We start from the raw sequence: 20432 nt of genomic DNA, 5'->3' as shown, positions 1-20432 counted from the left end.
TCTGGGACAGCAGTGCCCTGTGCATATCTGCTCCCCCAGTCCTTCCTTCACAAAGGCATCCCATTCAGATAAGAGCCCTGGCCGTCCATCACGACAGACATATTATTCTTTTTTCTAAATTACTGTGTATTTATCAGTGCCTTTAGATGGATTAGTCAAATAAGTAGATAGATAGATAGATAGATAGATAGATAGATAGATAGATAGATAGATAGATAGATAGATAGATAGATAGATAGATAGATAGAACTTTATTGACTTTATTGCTCCAAAGGGGAAATTGTTTTAAGAAAACATGTTTTTAAATGTTTCATTTTGCTCACAGCAGTGGGGCTTCACAAAAGAGGTGTTTTTGTTGTAAATGCATGGAAAACAAAAAGAAGGATTCCATTAAATAAATAAATCTAAAAATGAAATTTTGTCGGCACGGTGGCGCAGTGGTAGTGCTGCTGCCTCGCAGTTAGGAGACCCGGGTTCGCTTTCCAGGTCCTCCCTGTTTTGGAGTTTGCATGTTCTCCCTGTGTCTGCGTGGGTTTCCTCCGGGGGCTCCGGTTTCCTCCCACAGTCCAAAGACATGCAGGTTAGGTGGATTGGCGATTCTAAATTGGCCCTGGTGTGTGTGTGTGTTTGTGTGTGTCCTGCAGTGGGTTGGCACTCTGCCCAGGATTGGTTCCTGCCTTGTGTCCTGTGTTGGCTGGGATTGGCTCCAGCAGACCCCCGTGACCCTGTGTTCGGATTCAGTGGGTTAGAAAATGGATGGATGAAATTTTGTGTGTGTGTGTTGGTTAATGACAGTAAAATTAAATGAACACAGTACAATTCTCTAACACAATAAATGTGAAAAAGCCTAAATGACATAAATTCACCTTTTTTCTTTTTTTAGAAATACATGGGATCCATAAATAGTAAGCAAAGTGGCACATGCTAGGAAGCAGAGTCAACGCCTTCTTAGTGCTAGTGTAGATGTTAATTGTTAGGTACCAAAAGTTGAAAAAAATTCAAAAAGCTGAAGAGTAAATCTTGCATTAGAATTAAAACATATCAAAATAAATATGTAAATATAGTAAATAGCTCTTAGTTGTATAAAAGCTACTAAGATATATATACACTATATCTTGGTGCTTCCCTTGTAATAGATTACTATTAAAACATTAACTCTGTATTCTTATGACTCCAATATGTAGTATTACACCCTCAGCTCTGGTGCACTCCCGAGGTGAAGCTCAGAACAGTATGGATCTTCTCTTACCTTTTCTCCTTTTGATGTATTTCTTCCAGACAGTGATTAAGTGATCTCTGGGTGATTATTTCCAAGTGACATTTTTCTTTATTTCTCTTAACAAAAGCCTCACAGTGCCTGATTTCATTGTTTTGATGAAATGTCATTTCCAGACTAGGTAGTTATCCCAGCAAAGGAGATAACATAAATCTAATCTAGGTTCTAGTGCTACAAGTTAGTCAATATTTGTATGCATTGTCATGGATGGAGCAACTGACTATTCTCAATGCGGCAGCAGATGATAAAAGTCCCAGAGTAGACAACCCTCCCACTGTGGACTTAAACCACTAGGTCCCGGTACAGCTTCACCCAACTCTCACTACACGGAAAATATGTCTAGAGACGTGAAACATTCTATATTTGTGACACATTGGGAACAAAGAGAGAAAAGTGAAGCAGTGAAAGAGGGGGAGTGAGAGAGAGAAATTTCAGCTAATTAAGAGACTCATAGAAATGCACAAATGTATTATAAGCATAACATACTCAGCGAGGAAGAGGGGCGAGGTGAATTGCTAGCTTTTTAGGCATGTATAAATTCATATGTAACGATAAAATGCTATTTTTTTTTTTCAACTTTGGAGGACTGTAGAACTATGACCCAACCCCAAGGAGGTCAGTTTCAGGTACAGTTAGCAGAACCTCTGTTTTCTGCATGTATGGGAACTGAAGTATTAATGGAAATGGCTGACCTTAGCTTAATTACCTTCACTTTCACCTTTGATTTCTTCTGAATACAACAGGTTTTTTAGCCGTTCAAAAATGTTACCTTTGTCACTATTAGTATATTAACACACTGTTATACTGTATTTTTTGCGTATTTTATCTGTTTTTTATCCAACGATTCTATTTCGGTGGATTATTTTTATTTTGATCTAACAAAGTTTATTTTTGCTCATCTCATGTTTTCATTTTTATTGATGCAATGGCTTGTGGAGGGGTCGTGTGACCACAACTGTCGTGTTAACATTGTGAATGCGACGGGATTAATACATGATTGCTGCATTAATAAAACAGTTGTTTTTAGTGGTACTTAGTTTCTGTTTCTAGTAGTCCCCAGTGCTAGCTTTGTGCATGAGGTACGTTGTAGTTTATGACCGTCTTTTGCCTCTACCTCCTATTATTTTTGTCTTGCCACTTGATTTTCAATTCTAGTTTTTAATTTTATGGTTTCAGCCCTTTGTTTGATTTTGACTATTTCCCTGTAATTTTTGCCATCTCCTGGTCATGTTTTCTTTCCCTTGATAATCCTATGACATGTCTTGTATTCCGACATTTAATAGTTACTATCACAAAGCAAAGTACAACAAGTTTATGTGCAGTAGTGTTAGGGAGCCGCCATGACAAAGTTAAAAGTTATAACATTTTTAGCTTTTGCTGTTACGTTCAGTTTCCTCCCGGTCACCAGTACAGATGTTAGTTTAATTCATGACTCTGAAGTGTCCTGTCTGAGTAAGTGTGGTTGTGGGCATTCAGTGTGCCCTGCAATGGACTAGCACACCACGCGGAGTTTGCTCCTGTCTTACACACAATACAGTCGCTGTAGACTCCAACCTCCTCCAACCTTGAATTTAAATAAGAGGGACAGCCATGTGGAGCTTCTAAATCTTTCTTTCAGATTATCTTAACCGACCTGACTTTTGGAAATGTTGAAGTAACATATTTGATCTAAGTATGATAGTGCTCTTCTTTAGGCTTTATTCTATGGCTGACATTCTGGCCTGAATATCTGGACATAATTTGTATTTTTCACCTTTGCTCTTTGGAGCCATCTTCTATAATCCCTTTGGTGTGTAATCAGGACTCTAAATGTGACTGTCAGCAAAACTGCCTGACCTCTCACTGTATTTGCTTCCAAGTAGATCAGTGCTGCTTCTTGCAATTTCAATGTCATCATCTCCAATTAGGTGTAAAGTACACTGCATTTGGAAAGAGATTTTGGTTTGATTTTTTTCAGGCCTCAGTCTATTGCATACACAGTTCACACATTTTAAAAAAAGCATATCCATAAACCCCATTTATTTCATCACTTAATTTGAAAATTAAAAGGCCACGGTCCAGAAATGAAGTTTCTTGTGCTTTGCCACCTCAGACAGATTTTATGCCCTTGAGACATGACTGACACTTACAATTTCACTGCCATTTCTGCTCCCACATATGCTGTTACCCTTGAGGACTTATTGATTTTGTTTTTAACATCAGTCACTTGCAGTGTAATTTATCAAATATCCTGCACAACATTGCTGGGCTTATTCTCCGTGACTGGGTGAGGAGCTCAGCAATATACCTCAGAGTACAACAGCATTTTCTCCAGATACAGAGGAGAGCCAGTTCAGATAGTTTCGGCTTCTAGATAAGACGCCCCATGGAAGGTACACAAAGCACAGCTGACTGGGAAATGGTTACACTGGAGGGGTTACTTGTTGATTTTTGGAACATCTGGCTATTGCCCAGAAAAAATTGGAGAAAGCTGTTTGGAATAAAGAAGCCTGGATAGCCCAGCTCAGGAACCTCACAAGGAATAGCAGAAAGAAAATGAGGATGATGGAAATGATTTCTGAAACAGCATTTAAATTTCAAAGGATTATCTGAATCAGGATTTTCCATTTCTTTTTAATACAGAAAGCTGAAGTGCCTTTGAGACCATTCAGCCCACACAGTCTTATTCAGTGATCTGAATAGAGTGGATCTAAAAGAAAATCTTTTGCCTTATCTCCTCAAATTCCATGGTAAAAAAAAGTTTTCCCAACATTACCGGCCTTATGTTGAAAAACTTCCATGGCTTGGTCAGAGTCTTAGCGATGTCCAAGTGGATCCATGCAGTTAAACCATCAGGTTGTTCAATTAGTGCATACCCTTGACTTCCTGTGTGACTAACAGCAAGTTACGTAAAGGAATACTCCACCCAAAAAACTATTTTTTGTTTAAATATTACTTACCCCATGTGCTTTCTAGTGATGACTGAGAAAAATTTTTGATGTCATATTTTCATGCAGAATGAGTGAAAATATTTTATCATATAATGAATCCTAAAGAGTCTCAATGCCAGACAAAACCAAATGTGAAAAGCATCGAAAAAAAATGTTACTCATGTCACAAACTTCATATGTCAAATGAGTAAAAACTGCAAAAAATGTATACATTTTATGCTAAAATATTATTAACATTTATGTCTAGAAAAAGCAGCCTGTCTTGTAAACAGTACAATACATTCCCACAATTCTGTGCTTTTGAATTCAAGACAGGCCTTTTGACCAATGAACCAGGGGCGAGCTGGGTCTTCATTTCAGATGTTTGTGCATATTCCTTCCTCATTCACTAGAGCATTTTCTGGAAGTGATTTATTTAAAAATATGTTAGTATACACATGACTGTCTGGTACACCGTGAGCAACTGAATGGATGATTTTGCATGTGGATTGAGCGACACGAGGAATGCAAGATTTTCTTTCATGGACGTTTTGATATTGTCTGCTGTTATCCTGCATTGATCACCTACCGTGATCGTTGAATCATAAACTTTCTTACCTCCTTTGTGAATGAAAATATGAGATTAAAAATTTTCTCAGCCATCACTATAAAGTCCATGAGGGTAAGTAACATTTAAACAGAATATCATTTTTGTGTGGAGTATTCCTTTAAGCAGAATGGCTTCTGTGCATCAAAAGGCTTTTAAGTAAGATCTGACACTGAGACAAATATCAGTCTATCTGGTAGTAAACGCCACCACACCCACACACACCCTCTCACAAATTTTGATCAATCGGCTTTCAAAAACTTGATGGCCACTATCAGAACAACATTACAGTACAAGTAAATAAGGCAAAGCACATACTCATCAACTGGACATCAAAAGTATAAAAAGATTAATTGCACTTAAATGTCCATAGCTTCTTACACCATGAGCACTATCAGTAGGCATTTTGCATAATAGTCAATGTAAAACTAAAGAGGACTAAACTGCTATACTGAATATTGTAACATGGAGGCAGGGTCCTCTTCATGCCTCCATAAGCTAGAGTGTGAAAGTTCAAGCCTTTATCAAAAACGGACATTTTATTATAGACAAAAGACTGATCATGAAAGATATAACTTAAAGGTATAAAGTGATACAAAAGATGAAACAAATCATAGCTGCCCCACTGTGCCTTACCATACAGATTCAAGCTGATGTCTAGCAGGTGAGGTGACTTTCCCACTTCCTTACCACCCAAGACTGAGTACTTCAAGAGCCACAACGCCTTCATTCACCTCCTGCTCTCTCCCTCTTTGTCTCTTCACTACTGTACAGTCAAAGTGCAACAGGCATAGAGCAGACGTCAAACTCCACTGTAGCTCAAGATTCAGGGCAATCGTGAGAAAAATCTTTCAAATGCTAAAAGTCCTGGGGCCATCCACATAAAGTTCCTGCTGACATTCCAATGTATCGATGCGCTCCTAAGCTCCAATTCATAAATAATGGGCCAGACCTTATTGGCAGCTTCCTGGCCATTTGCCCTCTAAAATGCCCTCAAACAGAGTTTGAGTCTTTAGTGATACTTATCAGTTCTCTGGCTTACTCAGAGAAACTACTTTCAGGACACCTTTAAAACATGTCTGGCATACTACCACTGGAAGCTGTGTCTTCATTCTGGCACTTGAAGGGGCTCCCCGGTTACCAGTTTTGGCTTCTTCTCTAATGCATGAAGCCTGCCAGGCCTGTTCCCTGCTGAGGATCTTCCTTATGCCTCTTCTAAACTAACAACCCCCTGTAAACATGGTAAGCAATCACAGTATATACAGAAAATAGGCAGGACATGTAACAGTGTCCTGGAGTAATAAATCTCGTGAAAACACCTCAGTTACAATGAAATACTGTGTCACGCACGTGCCCTTAGGGGGCCACGTAAGGACCCAAACTGTTGCATGAAATCGCATGCCAGAAGGGAAGGGCGGGGAACTAAACTCTCTCTCTTTGTTCCTGCAGAAAGAAAGATGCACCGCCGCCATGAATCTGCCACGACTCCCTGACCACGCATTACCACTTCCGTCTTCCCTCTGTCGACTTCTGATGACATCAGCACTCCCAGCATCCATCTCGATTCCTTCCCAGCACTCCTCTCTATCTACTTCCGGTCCCTCTCCATAAATTATCCCCACTCTGCCATTTTGACTGTCTGTTGTATATGGAAATTCTTACACTGACTAACTGTGCAAATATTTCTTACAGTATACGGGGCCGGAAAACCCCAAACCTTGATGACTGTAATTGCATTTTCAAAATGAAGCCAGCTCAAAAAATTAACTACTTTGCAAAGTGCCTCACTTGATAATGGAGTGAAACAACTGAAGTTGTTATGATTCAGACAAAACATTTTTTCTTTACTCTGTGTACATTTTTTTTCAAAGTCACTTTGACTTACTAGAAGGTCTTATACATCAGAGAATTTCCTTACATGGTTATTTTTATATTATTACTGTCTCTAGCCATATGTTAATAATTATTATCATTATGTGTTTGTTTTATCGCAATGTTATTTTATTTATGATTTGGTTAAGATGAGGGTCCTGGTTGCCAGCCCCCTGAATTCACTTTACGTGACGTCATTGGCCCGATTCCTTAAGACCTGGCACCACATGCTCATTGACATTTGAGATTGGTTTTGGTCAATTTTCAGTGTGTCCAAATCTTCTTCATGAATTACAGTTAAGAATTATAGCCAGCATGTTGACTACGAGTCCGTCTAGTGTTTTGGTTTTGAGGCCTGATTTTCTTAACCTCCTGGTTTTAATTTTGCTTTGGTCTGTCTCCTGATCCCTTTTTGCCAGATTATTTTTGTAGACATTTGGGTTTAAAAAAGCAGATGGCCTTCAATCTATTAAATAATGATTGTGTGTTTCCTAGTATTCTGGGATGGGTTCCCTGCATATGAAGTTGGTTCTTTGTGTTTTGAAAAACTTCCTAATATGTAGAAAAAAACTGAAATCTGTAATGTATGGTATGCTGCAGGACACTGACAGATTAAGAAAACCTGGAGTTAGCCTGTGTTACTGTACGTATGCAGCAAATGTCCTTTTACAATCATGAGCCATTGGCATTTCACAAATCTGTTAATATTATCTATTCATGGTTATTTACTGTATGGAGATGGTCACAGATCTAAATTAATGACAGTCCTTTCTGGAACCTTCATGTGGATGAATCTTTTGGAAACCAAAACCGGTTTCCCTACATTGTCGGGCAACCTACTTTCTGCTATAGCTTAACTCAGTGGTTCTCAAACTGTGGGGTGGGCCCCCCTATGGGGGCGCAAAGTAACAAAAAGGGGGGCGCGAAGATGTGAAAAAAAGAAAACAAGAATCACAAATATGAAAAATACATCTATTAAAACCAAAACAAATTAACTTAAGCTACATTCTGATACTAGAAAAATAAATATAGAGTTAGATAAATGTCGATAAAAGTTAAGTAGGTATAATAAAATATGCATCTATGATATATCATTAATTAAAAAATAAAAAAATTGGTATTAGTGGGCTCATTTCAAAAAAATGTTTGGGGGGCGCAATTAAAACTGTTATGAAAACTCAGGTCACAAATAGTTAAAGGTTGAGAAACGCTGGCTTAACTGGTAACTTTTAATTTCACAAACCCATTATATTTGTGCTTTTATTTAATTTTTGATCTACTACATTAGAAATGTGTTGCTCTGTATATTTTTAGTTCTTATATCTCACGGTTCTGCCCTGCTTAATTTATTTCACAACATCTTTACAGAGTCTCCCACACCACATCTTAGGAACTTTCATGTGCTCACATAGGTGAGTAAAAAGAAGGTGGGCACAGTGGCACAATGGCTTTGAACTTCTCAACTGGACTTAGTCCACGTGGGTCTTGAAAATCTCCCAGGGTCTGTGTGGGTTACCCTCCTGGTTTGCCTCCCACATGCCCAATGAACTGTAGGTTGGTTTACTTGGGGACTTTAGTTTAGTGGATGTGTGTGTGAGTGAACTCTGGCATGAACTGGTGCCTTATCATGATCTGAATTGTGCTTCTGGTGACCCTCAATTAGATGCAGTATGTCTCCAGGGGCTGCCGATTTTGGTAGGTAAAAGACAGCCTAAGCGACACACAATTTTTTGTTTGCATTTTTACACATTTTTGTTCAAAACATTTATCTGCCAGTTCACCGACAGAACATTAGATCGGATCACCATGAGTGATCCCAAGATGCAACATATTTTTAGGGATATATGGGATTTGCAGGGGGAGATGAAAGGTATATGAAAAAGTCAAATGAAAGGGGGGGAACAGGCAACAGTGTAGCATTTTGCAGAAGCTTTGAACAATTTAACAATCATGGTTATCGTCATGTCTAATCGGAAACTTGCAGTCACAGCCGCGAGCCTCATATCCTGCATTCTGCTCATTATTCGGGGCCCCTAATAAAACTAAGAGAGTCTTAAATCAGTGTTGTATGGTGTTCAAAGCTCCAATTTTTTACAATTGCTAACCACTTTAGCTGCAGTGCCCTGGATTTGTTCCGGCCTTGCGTCCTGTGCTGGCTGGGATTGGCTCCAGCAGACCCCCGTGACCCTGTGTTATGATATAGCGGGTTGGAAAATGACTGACTGATTAACCACTTTAGAAACAAGTATCCACTGAATAAACAAATGGAAACGTGCATTCCATACTCAATAACAGTGAGCCACCATGGAAATACAAAATGTTATTAATATGCCTTTAGAACGGATCCTGGAGGGCCACAGTGGCTGCAGGTTTTCATTCTAACCATTTTCTTAATTAGTGACCTGTTTTTGCTGCTAATTAATTTTTTTCCCTTCATTTTAATTGACTTGCTATTTAAGACTCAAATCTCCTAACAGCTTCTTTTATTTGTTAATTACATCCAAAAAATAATGAATTGCAAAACAAGCCAACAAATGACCGGCTAATCTGTGTCCATCATACAATATCAGAAAATAACAAAAAGTGAAGGTCTCAAGAGTGTTAATCTGCTCATTTGATGGCACATCCTGCTCTGGTTGGATGAGAGCACCAAGTTATACAATCAAATGATTAAAATTAACAAGAATCACCTTTTAATTAAGTAACTGGCTGGAGTGAAACTGCTTGGAGTCTGAGACCCCTAACTTAGCTGGTCATCTGTTGGTTCACTTTACATCTTGTTCTTATTTGGCTGCCATTTAAGAAAAAAAGAAGCAATTCAGAGGACAGAGTCTTAAAAACAAAGGTAATTCAAATGAAATGAAAAGAAGGCAATTAACAGCATAAATTGGTTACTGATTAAGAACATGGCAGGAAGGGAAACCTGCAGCTACTGCAGCCATCCAGGGTTGGAAGAGGACACGGTTCACTTGGATTAAGTGTGATGGTTGGGAAAGGGGAAGTTGGATAGGAGTAGACAGCATTGTATGTGTGATTGATTTGTAATTTCCACATTGATTTCTAAAACCTATAAGAAAAAATCAACTCTTCAAAGCTTTTTTGAATTATGTAAAATGTCTTCATTTCCCAGGTGACACTCTTCTGCATGGCTAATCCTATCAAAGCTTCCAGCCACAGGATTTATTTTGTATCCCTTAATTCTTTATATAATATTTAACTTTATATTTACATTAGCATTTAACAAGGAAAACTATAAACTTACCCTAAAAACTTTTTCCACTCTTGCGATGCTCTTTACAAATATTGTCCCAAGTTGGTCCCCTATACCTGCGAGTAGAAAACCAAACAGTGGAATACCAAACAAGGCGTAGAGAATGCAGAAGATCTTCCCACCTTCTGTGCTTGGTGCAATGTTTCCATATCCTAATATGAATAAAAGAAACAACAATGTTTAAAATTTGGAAAACATTTGTAATGTAACATTCTCTAATTTACTGTATTTCATACAAGGTAGGAAATTTGATGCAAAGCAGACACCTGGACAAATGTCAGCTACTACGTACACTCATAGAGACAGCAGGACAATTTAAAATCACCAATATGCCTAACATTTATAGGCAGAGTGGTGGCTCTAAGGCAAAGGATCTGTGCTGGTATCCCGAAGGTTGCCGGTTCGAGTCACTGTCAAAAAAGATCCTACTCTGCTGGGCCCTTGAGCAAGGCCATTAACCTTCAATTGCTCCAGGGGTGCTGTACAATGGCTGACCCTGTGCTCTGACCCTAAGGGTTATGTGAAAACTAACAAATTCCTAATACGAGAAATTGTATAAGGCAAAATAAAGAACATGCACATCTTTAAGATTTGGGGGAAAATAGCATTCCTTATAGAAAAGCCTAAATGAGAATAACATGCTAACTCCTCTCAGACGCTTGATTTGAAACCGAGACGTTGGATCGATGTGTCAGTAGCAGCAACCTCTGGACTACCGTAATAAATCGTCATTTGCTTGATTTTTAATAATATGTGGTGTGTTACACAGCACAGTAAAGACCCCAGATTACCCATATGCTTAATTTATTAATTAGCAACTACTTTGATTTGAGTTTCCATACTTATATATTTATGATTGCATATTTGTCCTTGATTAATTTAACAAACATTCAATTAAAAGAAATTTAAAGGTTACGTACTCCGTGGAACATTACTGAGTTTTATGTTGTCTATGCATTTAAGTAATAAATGGAAGGCTGAAGGAAAAAGAAAGGTAAGAAAGCAATAAACTCCTGTGTGGTAGGGCACCTCATAGCAGCCATATCTAACACACAGCAGACAGCACATTATTATTATTATTATTATTATTATTATTATTGTCTTTATTGACATTTTTATTTATTTAACACAGTCACAAAATTCAGTATGTATGCAATACATCTGAGTATTGACAAAAAAGTACAAAGTAACAAGAAACTGAAATTTAAAGTAGAATAAAAGAACAATTCTGTTACTTTAACATGTGAATGTCATACAATACATGCCTCATATTTGGATTATTATTTAGGTTATTATTAATCTATTTAAGAACATTTTGAAATTAGCATTATTATTGTTTTATATTTAATTTACTATTTTTCTGCCATCATTATTGACAGCATATAACATTTCTTGGGCTACACAATTTTGCAGTGTTGTGAGAGTGGCACTGCCATATTGTTAAAGACATAATGCCCATTACTGGGCACCGGGTGGGACTCTGATGTCATCTGCCTACACTTTTTGAGATGGCAGCGTGAAGTACATGATATTTAAGTTTTTGGATCGCTTCTTTAAACAGAAAGCAACATCAATACCTGATGTAATGAAAAAAGTAGCACAGAGATATTTTTACTTTGTCTTTTGACTCTGATTCTTATTTTTTTTATTTTAGTTTAGGCAACGGTTTTGTCTTGTCTTCTCTTTATATTCAGAAGTTTTTCTCCTGTCCCTGATTATGCCACAGTCTGCTGCATTCGATTATGGTACATCTTCTGGTCTTGTATTTATTTTCTTCTCTGCCATCTGGCACTTGACTTCTAACTTTCACAGGAGTTCATGTAAGACTGTCTTCACTATTATGATTTGCTTAGAGCATAGAGAGTCTTAGATGAACTCTTGTAAAAGTTAGAAGTCAAAGTCTTGATTGTGACCCATTATGATTTTTGGCTACAAACTCAAAAACAGGCCTGAAAACTAGAAGTAGGCCTCAAAACCCAAAAGTTGGCCTAGCCATTAAACCCAAAAATCATGTTTTCACCATATACAGTACTTTAAACAGATCAAGGCATACAAACCCGAGTGAGAGAGGAGAACTGTAAAACCCCTGATAAAATATAGACAAAAGGTCATTTTTACAATAAAGTTTATCAAGAAAAAGTACTTAAGAAAAGGACAAAATGCAAACATGGTACCTTTAAATGTACTGACTGCACAGGAATTGCAGCTGTGGAATTAGTATTTGGATTTAGAAAGTCAAAATCAGGCCAAAAACCAAAAATAGAAAATCAAAAAAACAAGAACTAGAACTTAAATATTTATCTTAAATAGTAGTCAGAAAATGGAGCAATACTTCATGAACCAGAACCTTCAAAAACAACAAAGAAATGTTTGCTGGAAGGATCTTTAACAAAGATGCTTAAATACGTTGCGTTGGTGACATCATGTGACATTACTTGAGGGGTGGGGGAGCGTTGTTGGGCGTGGCCAAGCGAACAGGATTTACATTGTGTCAACAGCTGCCTAAAACGAAGGCTTCAATAAGAAAAAAATTGCATTGTGGGATTGTAATAAATTTTGAATGTTTAAAGCAGGGGTCCTCAATCCCAGTCCTGGAGGGCCGCAATGGCTGCAGGTTTTTGGTCTAATCCGGTTGCTTAATTAGAAAGCAATTCTTGCCAATAATTTAATTTCATGGCTTGTTAGTCCTTTAACTCTGCTATGTCAGGTCATTCTCATATCCCAGATTTTCTTCCCCTTTCTAAGGATATCATCCAAATGATTTGAAGGCAAAAATGGAGGAGTAATTCTCAGTCCTTCACGTTTTTCTCTTCACTTTCCTTCCAAGTACTTAATTAAACCCAAAAGTGCATGATAAATACACACAGGTAGAAATGGTAAGAAGCTAAATGGAGAAATGCTTGTTTCTTTTGTCATTTGCAAGGCTTTGTTAATTAGGAGTAATTAAAAACCGAGAGTACAGCTGTTTAAGACTAAAATAAGCAATTAGGGCTCAAAATCTTAACGAGCGACAACTAAAGTGAAGCAGAAGTGTTACTTGAGCAATAAGGGCTTCTTATTAAGCAAATAGGTTGGAACAAAAACCTGTGGTCACTGCAGCCCTCCAGGACCGTGAGTGAGGACCCCTGCTTTAAAGTTTAAAAGTTATCTTTAGAATTAAGTTTAAGCAATTGAACTCCTTAAACTTCAAAACCCAAAGTTTATATGTATGGCTTCAGTGAAAAGACCAAGGAAGAGAAAGAAAAAACAAATAAAACACTAGATCAAGACATCAAAGAGGTAATTTTAAAGTGAACAAAATCAGAATGAAAATGAAGAGCTCCAGGTCCATTAAGCAAAGAATTCAAACAATAAACTTACAAGGATTCTCATGGGTGAAGAATCCATAATGGGGAGCCAAACAACACAAGCAGAAGCTAATTTTGCTGAAATAAGCTGAGGTACTCTGTATTGCAGTTTTAAATGGGCTAATGGCAGTCTGCACAGTCAGTGGGGCCTCAGCCCCTTGGACTCAACATACAAAAAACAAGGACAATAACTAATGAAATTAATGTAATAAGACTATACAAAATAGCAAACAAATTAATAAACAAGAAAATACCATTAAAAAGCACAAGAAGAAAGAAAACAAACCTGAAAAAACACAAAAGATCATGAAAAAAACAGAATAGGCAAATAATAAGAAAATAATGTTAGAGATGGAGCCCTGATTTAACCATGGCAGTAACCAATGAAAGTGACTGTCCTACCAATGAGTGTAGCACTGGCTTATTTTCCTACCACACAGGATGAACATGAGCTGAAGAAACCAAAACCTTTAAGACTGTAGGGATGAACGTGTGAGTTAGAGCCAACATGAGATAATATCATCAAAAAAAATGTAAAAAGAATTCTGACATTAATAAATCTAAGCAGACAAATGCTCATGGATTAGTTGTGCATGACGTGAGGTCTTCAATCTCAGTTTCTTTTTCAATACATGAGCCATGCATTATAATGAGCAGCAGATCAAATGCGCTGAAGATTGGACATTTTCTTTGAAACTTCTGCTAATGCATAACATTTTATATGCTACAGTATGTCTGAGTGGAAATGACAGCAGTTTAAGGCTATCAAGCTGAAAATCTAGGCAAGACTGAACTAAATCAATTTTCTGCTACCCAGTGCTTATAAAGCTTTGCTGTAAACTGATGTGAGTCAAACAGATCTTCCTTTTCTGTGTGGATAAATGTCTACAGTTAAAGGGCTGTTTGCTGGTATCTGCAATTTTTTTTTTGCTACCATAAAAAAGGTTAATAGCAACGTGTCAGGGTTGGAGTTTATGGTATTTAAAGCAAATGCCAGGCTGTACTCTATTCATCATACTTTTCTGCTATTAAATGCTAATTTTGGCTATAAATGTGTAAGCTGCAGCATAAAATAAGTCACATCAAGAACTGTTAATGGTGGATTAAAGTGTTTTCATTACTTGCTTGATATATATCCTGCTTTTAATGGGGGTGATAAAGAGGATGAATCAAAGAGAATTTATTAGCCTAATCACTTTTAAATGTAAATACATATCAACATAATATTGCTGTGGAACCAAGATGACAATAAGCAATGAAGCATTGAATTTCACTTGTGTGGGGGTGGAATGGAGAACATTACTCACGGTTAGCTCTTTGACAGCACATGAATTCTCGTGATTTCAAGCATCAAATGAAATAACAAGGTGTGGCATGGTATTGAACTTACAGAGAAGACTGGAAGGTGCGCCTACAAATTGATGTGGTTTTAAACCAGTTTATGAATTATCTTTACATTACATCACATAAAGAATTTTTCAGAATATTCAAGTTGGATGACCAATCCTAACCACAGTAGTCAGTCATACAACCTAAACTTCTTAAACCTGTCTTGTTTCAATTTGGGATTATGTGGATGGGCAGCAGCCCTCTTGGTGGCATTAGGTGAACATAAGACACCTGCCCTGGAGTGGACACCAGTCCATCACAAGACACACTTATTATTTGACCTAAACTGCAAGCATTTGGGTTATTGGAGCAACACCAGAGTACCTGAAGAAAAATGCATACATACACTGGGAGAAAGCAGACAGCATCGGGGTGTGGAAGGTGAGCCCAACATGCTGCTTTAAACACTGCAACACCCTCCTGTACACTAAACCTTCACAAGTACATGAAAATCACTCAAATTATAATGTAATTCCAGGTATAAAGTCCCCAACCTTTAAAGTCCTCTGCTGCACTCTGAGTCGTCTTAACGTCACTCATTTGCATTGGTATATGAGTCTGTATGTGAATTTGATTTGCTTTGTACAATGTATTGTGCACGCATCCTCATTCATTCATGTTCATCATGCAAGATGTTGTATTAACCGAAAGATATGTTGCCTAATGTTAACCTTATTTTTCCACATATCTGCCACATTTCCTTTTCCAGATACACGATTAAGCTTTTGGTTGTCAAGTCACAAAAAGAGGTGTAGCAAATCTCAGCATATCTTTGACAGCCATCTTTCTGATTGATTAACTTCACGTGTACAACACTGCATTATATAAACTGTTTCCTATTTCATAAAGAGATCCTGAAAATGCGCAGAACAAATGCAACACAAGAATGGTCAAAATATCTCAAAGATCAGAATCAGAATTTGCTTTATTGGCCAGGTACACTAATGTGTACTAGGAATTTGTCTTGATAGTATTGGTGCAATATACAAGGACAACACAGAATACAAAAGATAAAATATAAAAAATATAAAATATGATGCCACATATTAGGGCATTACAAAAAATAAAGAAATAAAGTAGGATCAAAAATGTCCAAGTAGTCAAGTGTGCAGGAGATACTGAGTAGAAGCTCAGACCTCATTAGTCAGCATAACCGCTGTGAAATAATGAGTTTCAACACTCTTAAAAAGGTTTGGGGCAGCCACCCGTATATTGGTCCTAGCTGCAAAAGGATTATATTTGACACAGCGATGTTGCTTGTTTGAGTTCCCACACTGAACTGATTTAGTTGGTCAAGAAGGAGGATTTATATTCTGTAACCCGGAGGTGACGTCAGTCTGGGTGCTGGAACAGGAAGTGACGTCAGGTCGGGAAGGTTTTCCCATATTTAATCTGCAGAAATAACAGACAAAGGTTTAGAGCACCCCGTCACCCCCTGGCCTGGCGGGTAATCACCTCCACTTGGTCCCTTCAGCTAGCTCCTAGTCGCACGTGTGTGACACCGCACATCGAAAAAGGCTGTTGAGGTGATGTGTTTTATTATTCACTAAGATATTTAATAACTTAAGTATATGTGCACAGTATAGAAGAATCAAAGGGAAAGCCTAGAAACTTGAGTAATACTGAATAGTGGGTGTTCTTTTAGGGTTAAAACAAATCATTATATACTATGCAGGATTTATTGGTAAGAATTGTATCTAAGTATAGGGTGTGTAAGCCACAGAGTTTTAATTTCCCTAACCAACAGCAAAGCTCAGGGAATTAAGGACCGCAAATCTATAACAACAGCAAACACTAACGTAGCAAACCCATAAACATTTGCATAAATATAAAAAAAAATGAATGATCAGAGTGCAAACAGCACAACAGAAGGCCCAAATATTGAGTATATTAACAGTGACCTCACCTAAGACTTTGCCCTAAGATGTCACCATGCATACAGTCTTAGAGCAGGTGCATGAAGGCCACAAGCAACCTTATGGACCACCGTCATGTCAGTGTACACATTAATGTACATGACCACTAGTTCTGAGAGAATGTAAGGCCTCCTGCACAGTATTGAAAAGTATGTGGTTTTCCACACAGTTTGGCTGTTTTTAATCAGCATCAACAGAAAAAACAATGGGTTTTGTGGGTTACACTTTTTTTGGCTACTTTAAAAAAAAAAAAAGTATCTTTGGGCTGTTTTTCAAAGCCTGCCCTCCACGTTATTACCAAATACTTTATTCCATTTTATTTAATCTATTAAGGCGGCACGGTGGCACCGCTGCTGCCTCACAGTAAGGAGACCTGGGTTCGCTTTCCGGATCCTCCCGGCATGGAGTTTGCATGTTCTCCCTGTGCCCGTGTGGGTTTCCTCCCACAGTCCAAAGACATGCAGGTTAGGTGTATTGGTGATTCTAAATTGTCCCTAGTGTGTGCTTGGTGTGTGTGTGTGTGGGCCCTGCGGTGGGCTGGCGCCCTGCCCGGGGTTTGTTCCTGCCTTGCTGTCTGGGATTGGCTCCAGCAGACCCCCGTGACTCTGTGTTAGGATATAGCGGGTTAGAATATGACTGACTGACTGAATCTATTGAGACGACTGGAAGGTAAGCCTGCGAATCAATGTGATTTTAAACTTTGCCTTACATTACATCTCATACCAAAAACAATTTTTCACAATTTCCAAGTTGAATGGCCAATCCTAACCATAGTAGTCAGTCATATAACCTAACCTGCTCAAAACTGTTTGATTTGATTTAGGATTAGGGGAAGGCAGAGGCCATCTTGGTAACATCAGGTGTGATGGTATTTACTCATTCCTCAAATATCACTTGGGTGGTATGTACCTAATCCTCTGTTCTCTTGCTATCTATGTCACACCCCACTTTCCAGTGTATCATTTTGTCAACGTCAGGTATTGGGCTACTTTTTGGGCAAATTTCACTAATTGTAAGCCGTTCTTGGGCTATACATTTTTAAGGACCTGGTAACCCTCCAGCTGGATCTTTTCTTCTAGAGTTCCATCAACAAACACCCAATGCAGAGGAGAAGATTCAATGAAAAAGGGAAAGATTTTAAACATTGTAATCTATAAAAAAGTATATGTGGTAGACACAACTGAACACCGATCCTATGCTGTGCACAGTATTGCACTGTTCGGTGTTTATGATGTCTTTTTTGAACAGCTGTAGATTTTTTCAAACAGTTGGACTTTCTAACCGATATGAAAATAGGTAATCTTCCAAAGTTTATAGTCCTCAAGCCATCCCATTTATTCATCTATTTATTTGTTCAATCTGCTTTTGGATTGTGGGAAGTAGAAGCCTGTCTCAGTAGCAGTGAATTAAAAATTCAGGTTCTTCTTAAATTGCCGCTTAGTCAGTTCTACTCTTTAAATCAGTAATTGGCAGTAGTAAGAAATGAAGACCCTGAACAACAAAAAAGTAGTTTATATTTGTAAACACACTTGTAAGATATAATACATCAGGCATGGGATTTGGGTACGATTTTCAGATAATCAGCCTGAGGCAAACATTTTCCCAACCCACACTAAGAATCTAAAACATGAACATTTATTAGACTGGTTGATTCTATCCATTTAAGTTTGCCTTTGCAAATTACCATCCAAACCTGTGAGGCAAATTGAACCACTCATTGTAATATCACAGAAGCCAGAAAGCTACATGAATTGAAAAAGTTAGAAATTAAAGTATCCACTTAAATGCTTTCATTAAAAAGTGTGCATACTATCATTCTTCCCACCTAAAATAGTACTAAGATCATTAGTTTTCTATATTGAAAGAGACAAAGGAAAAGGTTTACATTAAGGGAGGAAAGGTTTTCTGTTAGGGAAGGGGAGAAAAAGATGTGGTCAAAAGTTTGTGCCAAGGTCGTTACCAAAAAGGTGATACCAATCTGTCATAAGCCCCTAATGCTATCCAAACATTCAAGTCTAGAAACAAGGCTGAGAGTGAAAATAACCAGAAAAGCACTAAAACTAAATGAACCACACGTAAGGTTGGTTTAATTTCAAATAGATTGGGGGTGTGTGCGACAGTTTAAGTACCATCATGCTCATGACGTCCAATCTGTGCACTCCTGAAAAAACACAGTGAAGCTCAAGAAAAATGGCATCCAAAAAGGTCACAAAAACAACAAATTAGTAACAATCATAAAATTAGAGAGTGGCACAGTAAATCACATATAAAATGTGATAAAATCTCTAGATGTTCTTGGATTATGTGATGTGAAAGGCAAGCAAGTTAATGCTTTTGCTCTGTAATACAGAATAGTATATGCTCTGACATATTTTTATACAAGTTTGGTTAAGGAGAGCCAAAGGAAATGTGTGGAAATGATTCCTTTAGTTTCTTGATATCTGGTGGGGTCCTCTGAAGAAGGGTGCAAGGTTCATAGCCATCCAGTATGAGATTTGTTCAGTGGGAGAAGTCTTTACTTCTCAGCATGCCAAATCCATCTGGTTTGTCAAGATGTGGGTTACAAGGTTTTTATATGCTGGATATAAAACATATTATGTTAACATGAGTGGCATCTTAATCAATAATGTGCAGCATACTCTCCTACGATGTAATAATTTGAAGTTTATTCTGTAAAGAAGCAGTCCCATCTAGTTCAACAGAACTATGGCACTTAGCCTTCTTTAAGTATGTTTTTGATCAATAACAATGATAAATAAATGACTGGGTCCCTCGAAATATCAAAAGCCAACTTACTTACTATTAACTTGGTCTTTTTCATTATAATTCTGTTTAGCTGAAGAGAATTTCCATGAATAAAACACTTATGGATGTAATTTATCAGTCATCAGGGAATCATCCATATAAACAATGTCACTTTCTGTATTAACTTTCAATTGAAGCAGTAATTGTGGATCAATATGGCAAAGTATAGGAGCAGAGATGATAGTGTTTTTGACAGACAACTCCCTTCTGAGCTTTTTGATTTCTTCACGGTAGTTTTTTGTCGCAACTGTACTGAAAACCACTATGAATCAACAATGGTATTTCCCCAAAACACTAATTTTTAAGAAAAAAGAAGCAGCCAAATTATAATCATCTCAGTTTAAGATGGACAAATTCCAAAGACTTCATAACTGTCATTTATTTCCAGTTTCACAATAACATTATTTTCTCTTATCTCTTAAGAACTTCTTAAATATGAAGATATAATAACACAGGATGGAAGAACACATTGTAAAAAATGTCAGTAAATTTAACAGTAAAAATACTGCAAAATGGTGAAAGCAAAATGACTTCTGAAAAAAAGGAAACTTACCTTATGTTCTACTGAAAATTACCTGTATATCATAAACAATACATTTCATTAATTTTACAGCCAAGTTCTGTAAAATTAATATTTTTCTACCTTCAAAATATGCTACATACCATTTACTGGTGCATTACAGTTACACTGAAAAAATTGCTGTTAATTTTACAGTGTAAAACTATTAAATAGCGAAGGCAAAAAAACAATTGTAAATATTTTCTTCACATTTGATCATAATTTATATAATATAAATGCCAAATTTACACTGGGGACAAATTAAATTCTATCTATCTATCTATCTATCTATCTATCTATCTATCTATCTATCTATCTATCTATCTACAGTATAAAGCACATTCAAATGGGCTCAAAATTCAGATATGAATGTGAGAGCTCAAGCCACTTAGCCAGACCAGGGAAGGTGCTCTGTGCCCATGTTACCATTAGTTTGCTTTCATGAGGTGCTACCGGCCTCGGTGAGGTTTTCTTCTTTCAA

The 20432-nt window shown here is 37.5% G+C and overlaps 1 protein-coding gene across 2 annotated transcripts in view; it reads right to left on the bottom strand.

Moving 5' to 3' along the window:
• The window catches only part of LOC120518955 (potassium channel subfamily K member 10-like), a 112922-nt gene that overhangs the window by 16123 nt on the left and 76367 nt on the right, over positions 1-20432 (bottom strand). For both annotated transcript variants that reach the window (XM_039741992.1, XM_039741993.1), the window contains exon 4: positions 9927-10087. In XM_039741992.1, coding sequence (XP_039597926.1) covers positions 9927-10087 — 161 coding nt within the window. The remainder of the gene's footprint in view (positions 1-9926; positions 10088-20432) is intronic.

This window comes from Polypterus senegalus, chromosome 18 (assembly GCF_016835505.1).
Source record: "Polypterus senegalus isolate Bchr_013 chromosome 18, ASM1683550v1, whole genome shotgun sequence".
Taxonomy (NCBI): Eukaryota; Metazoa; Chordata; class Cladistia; order Polypteriformes; family Polypteridae; genus Polypterus; species Polypterus senegalus.
Note: the sequence above shows the minus strand (reverse complement) of the source record. Positions and strands in the feature narration are given on the sequence as shown.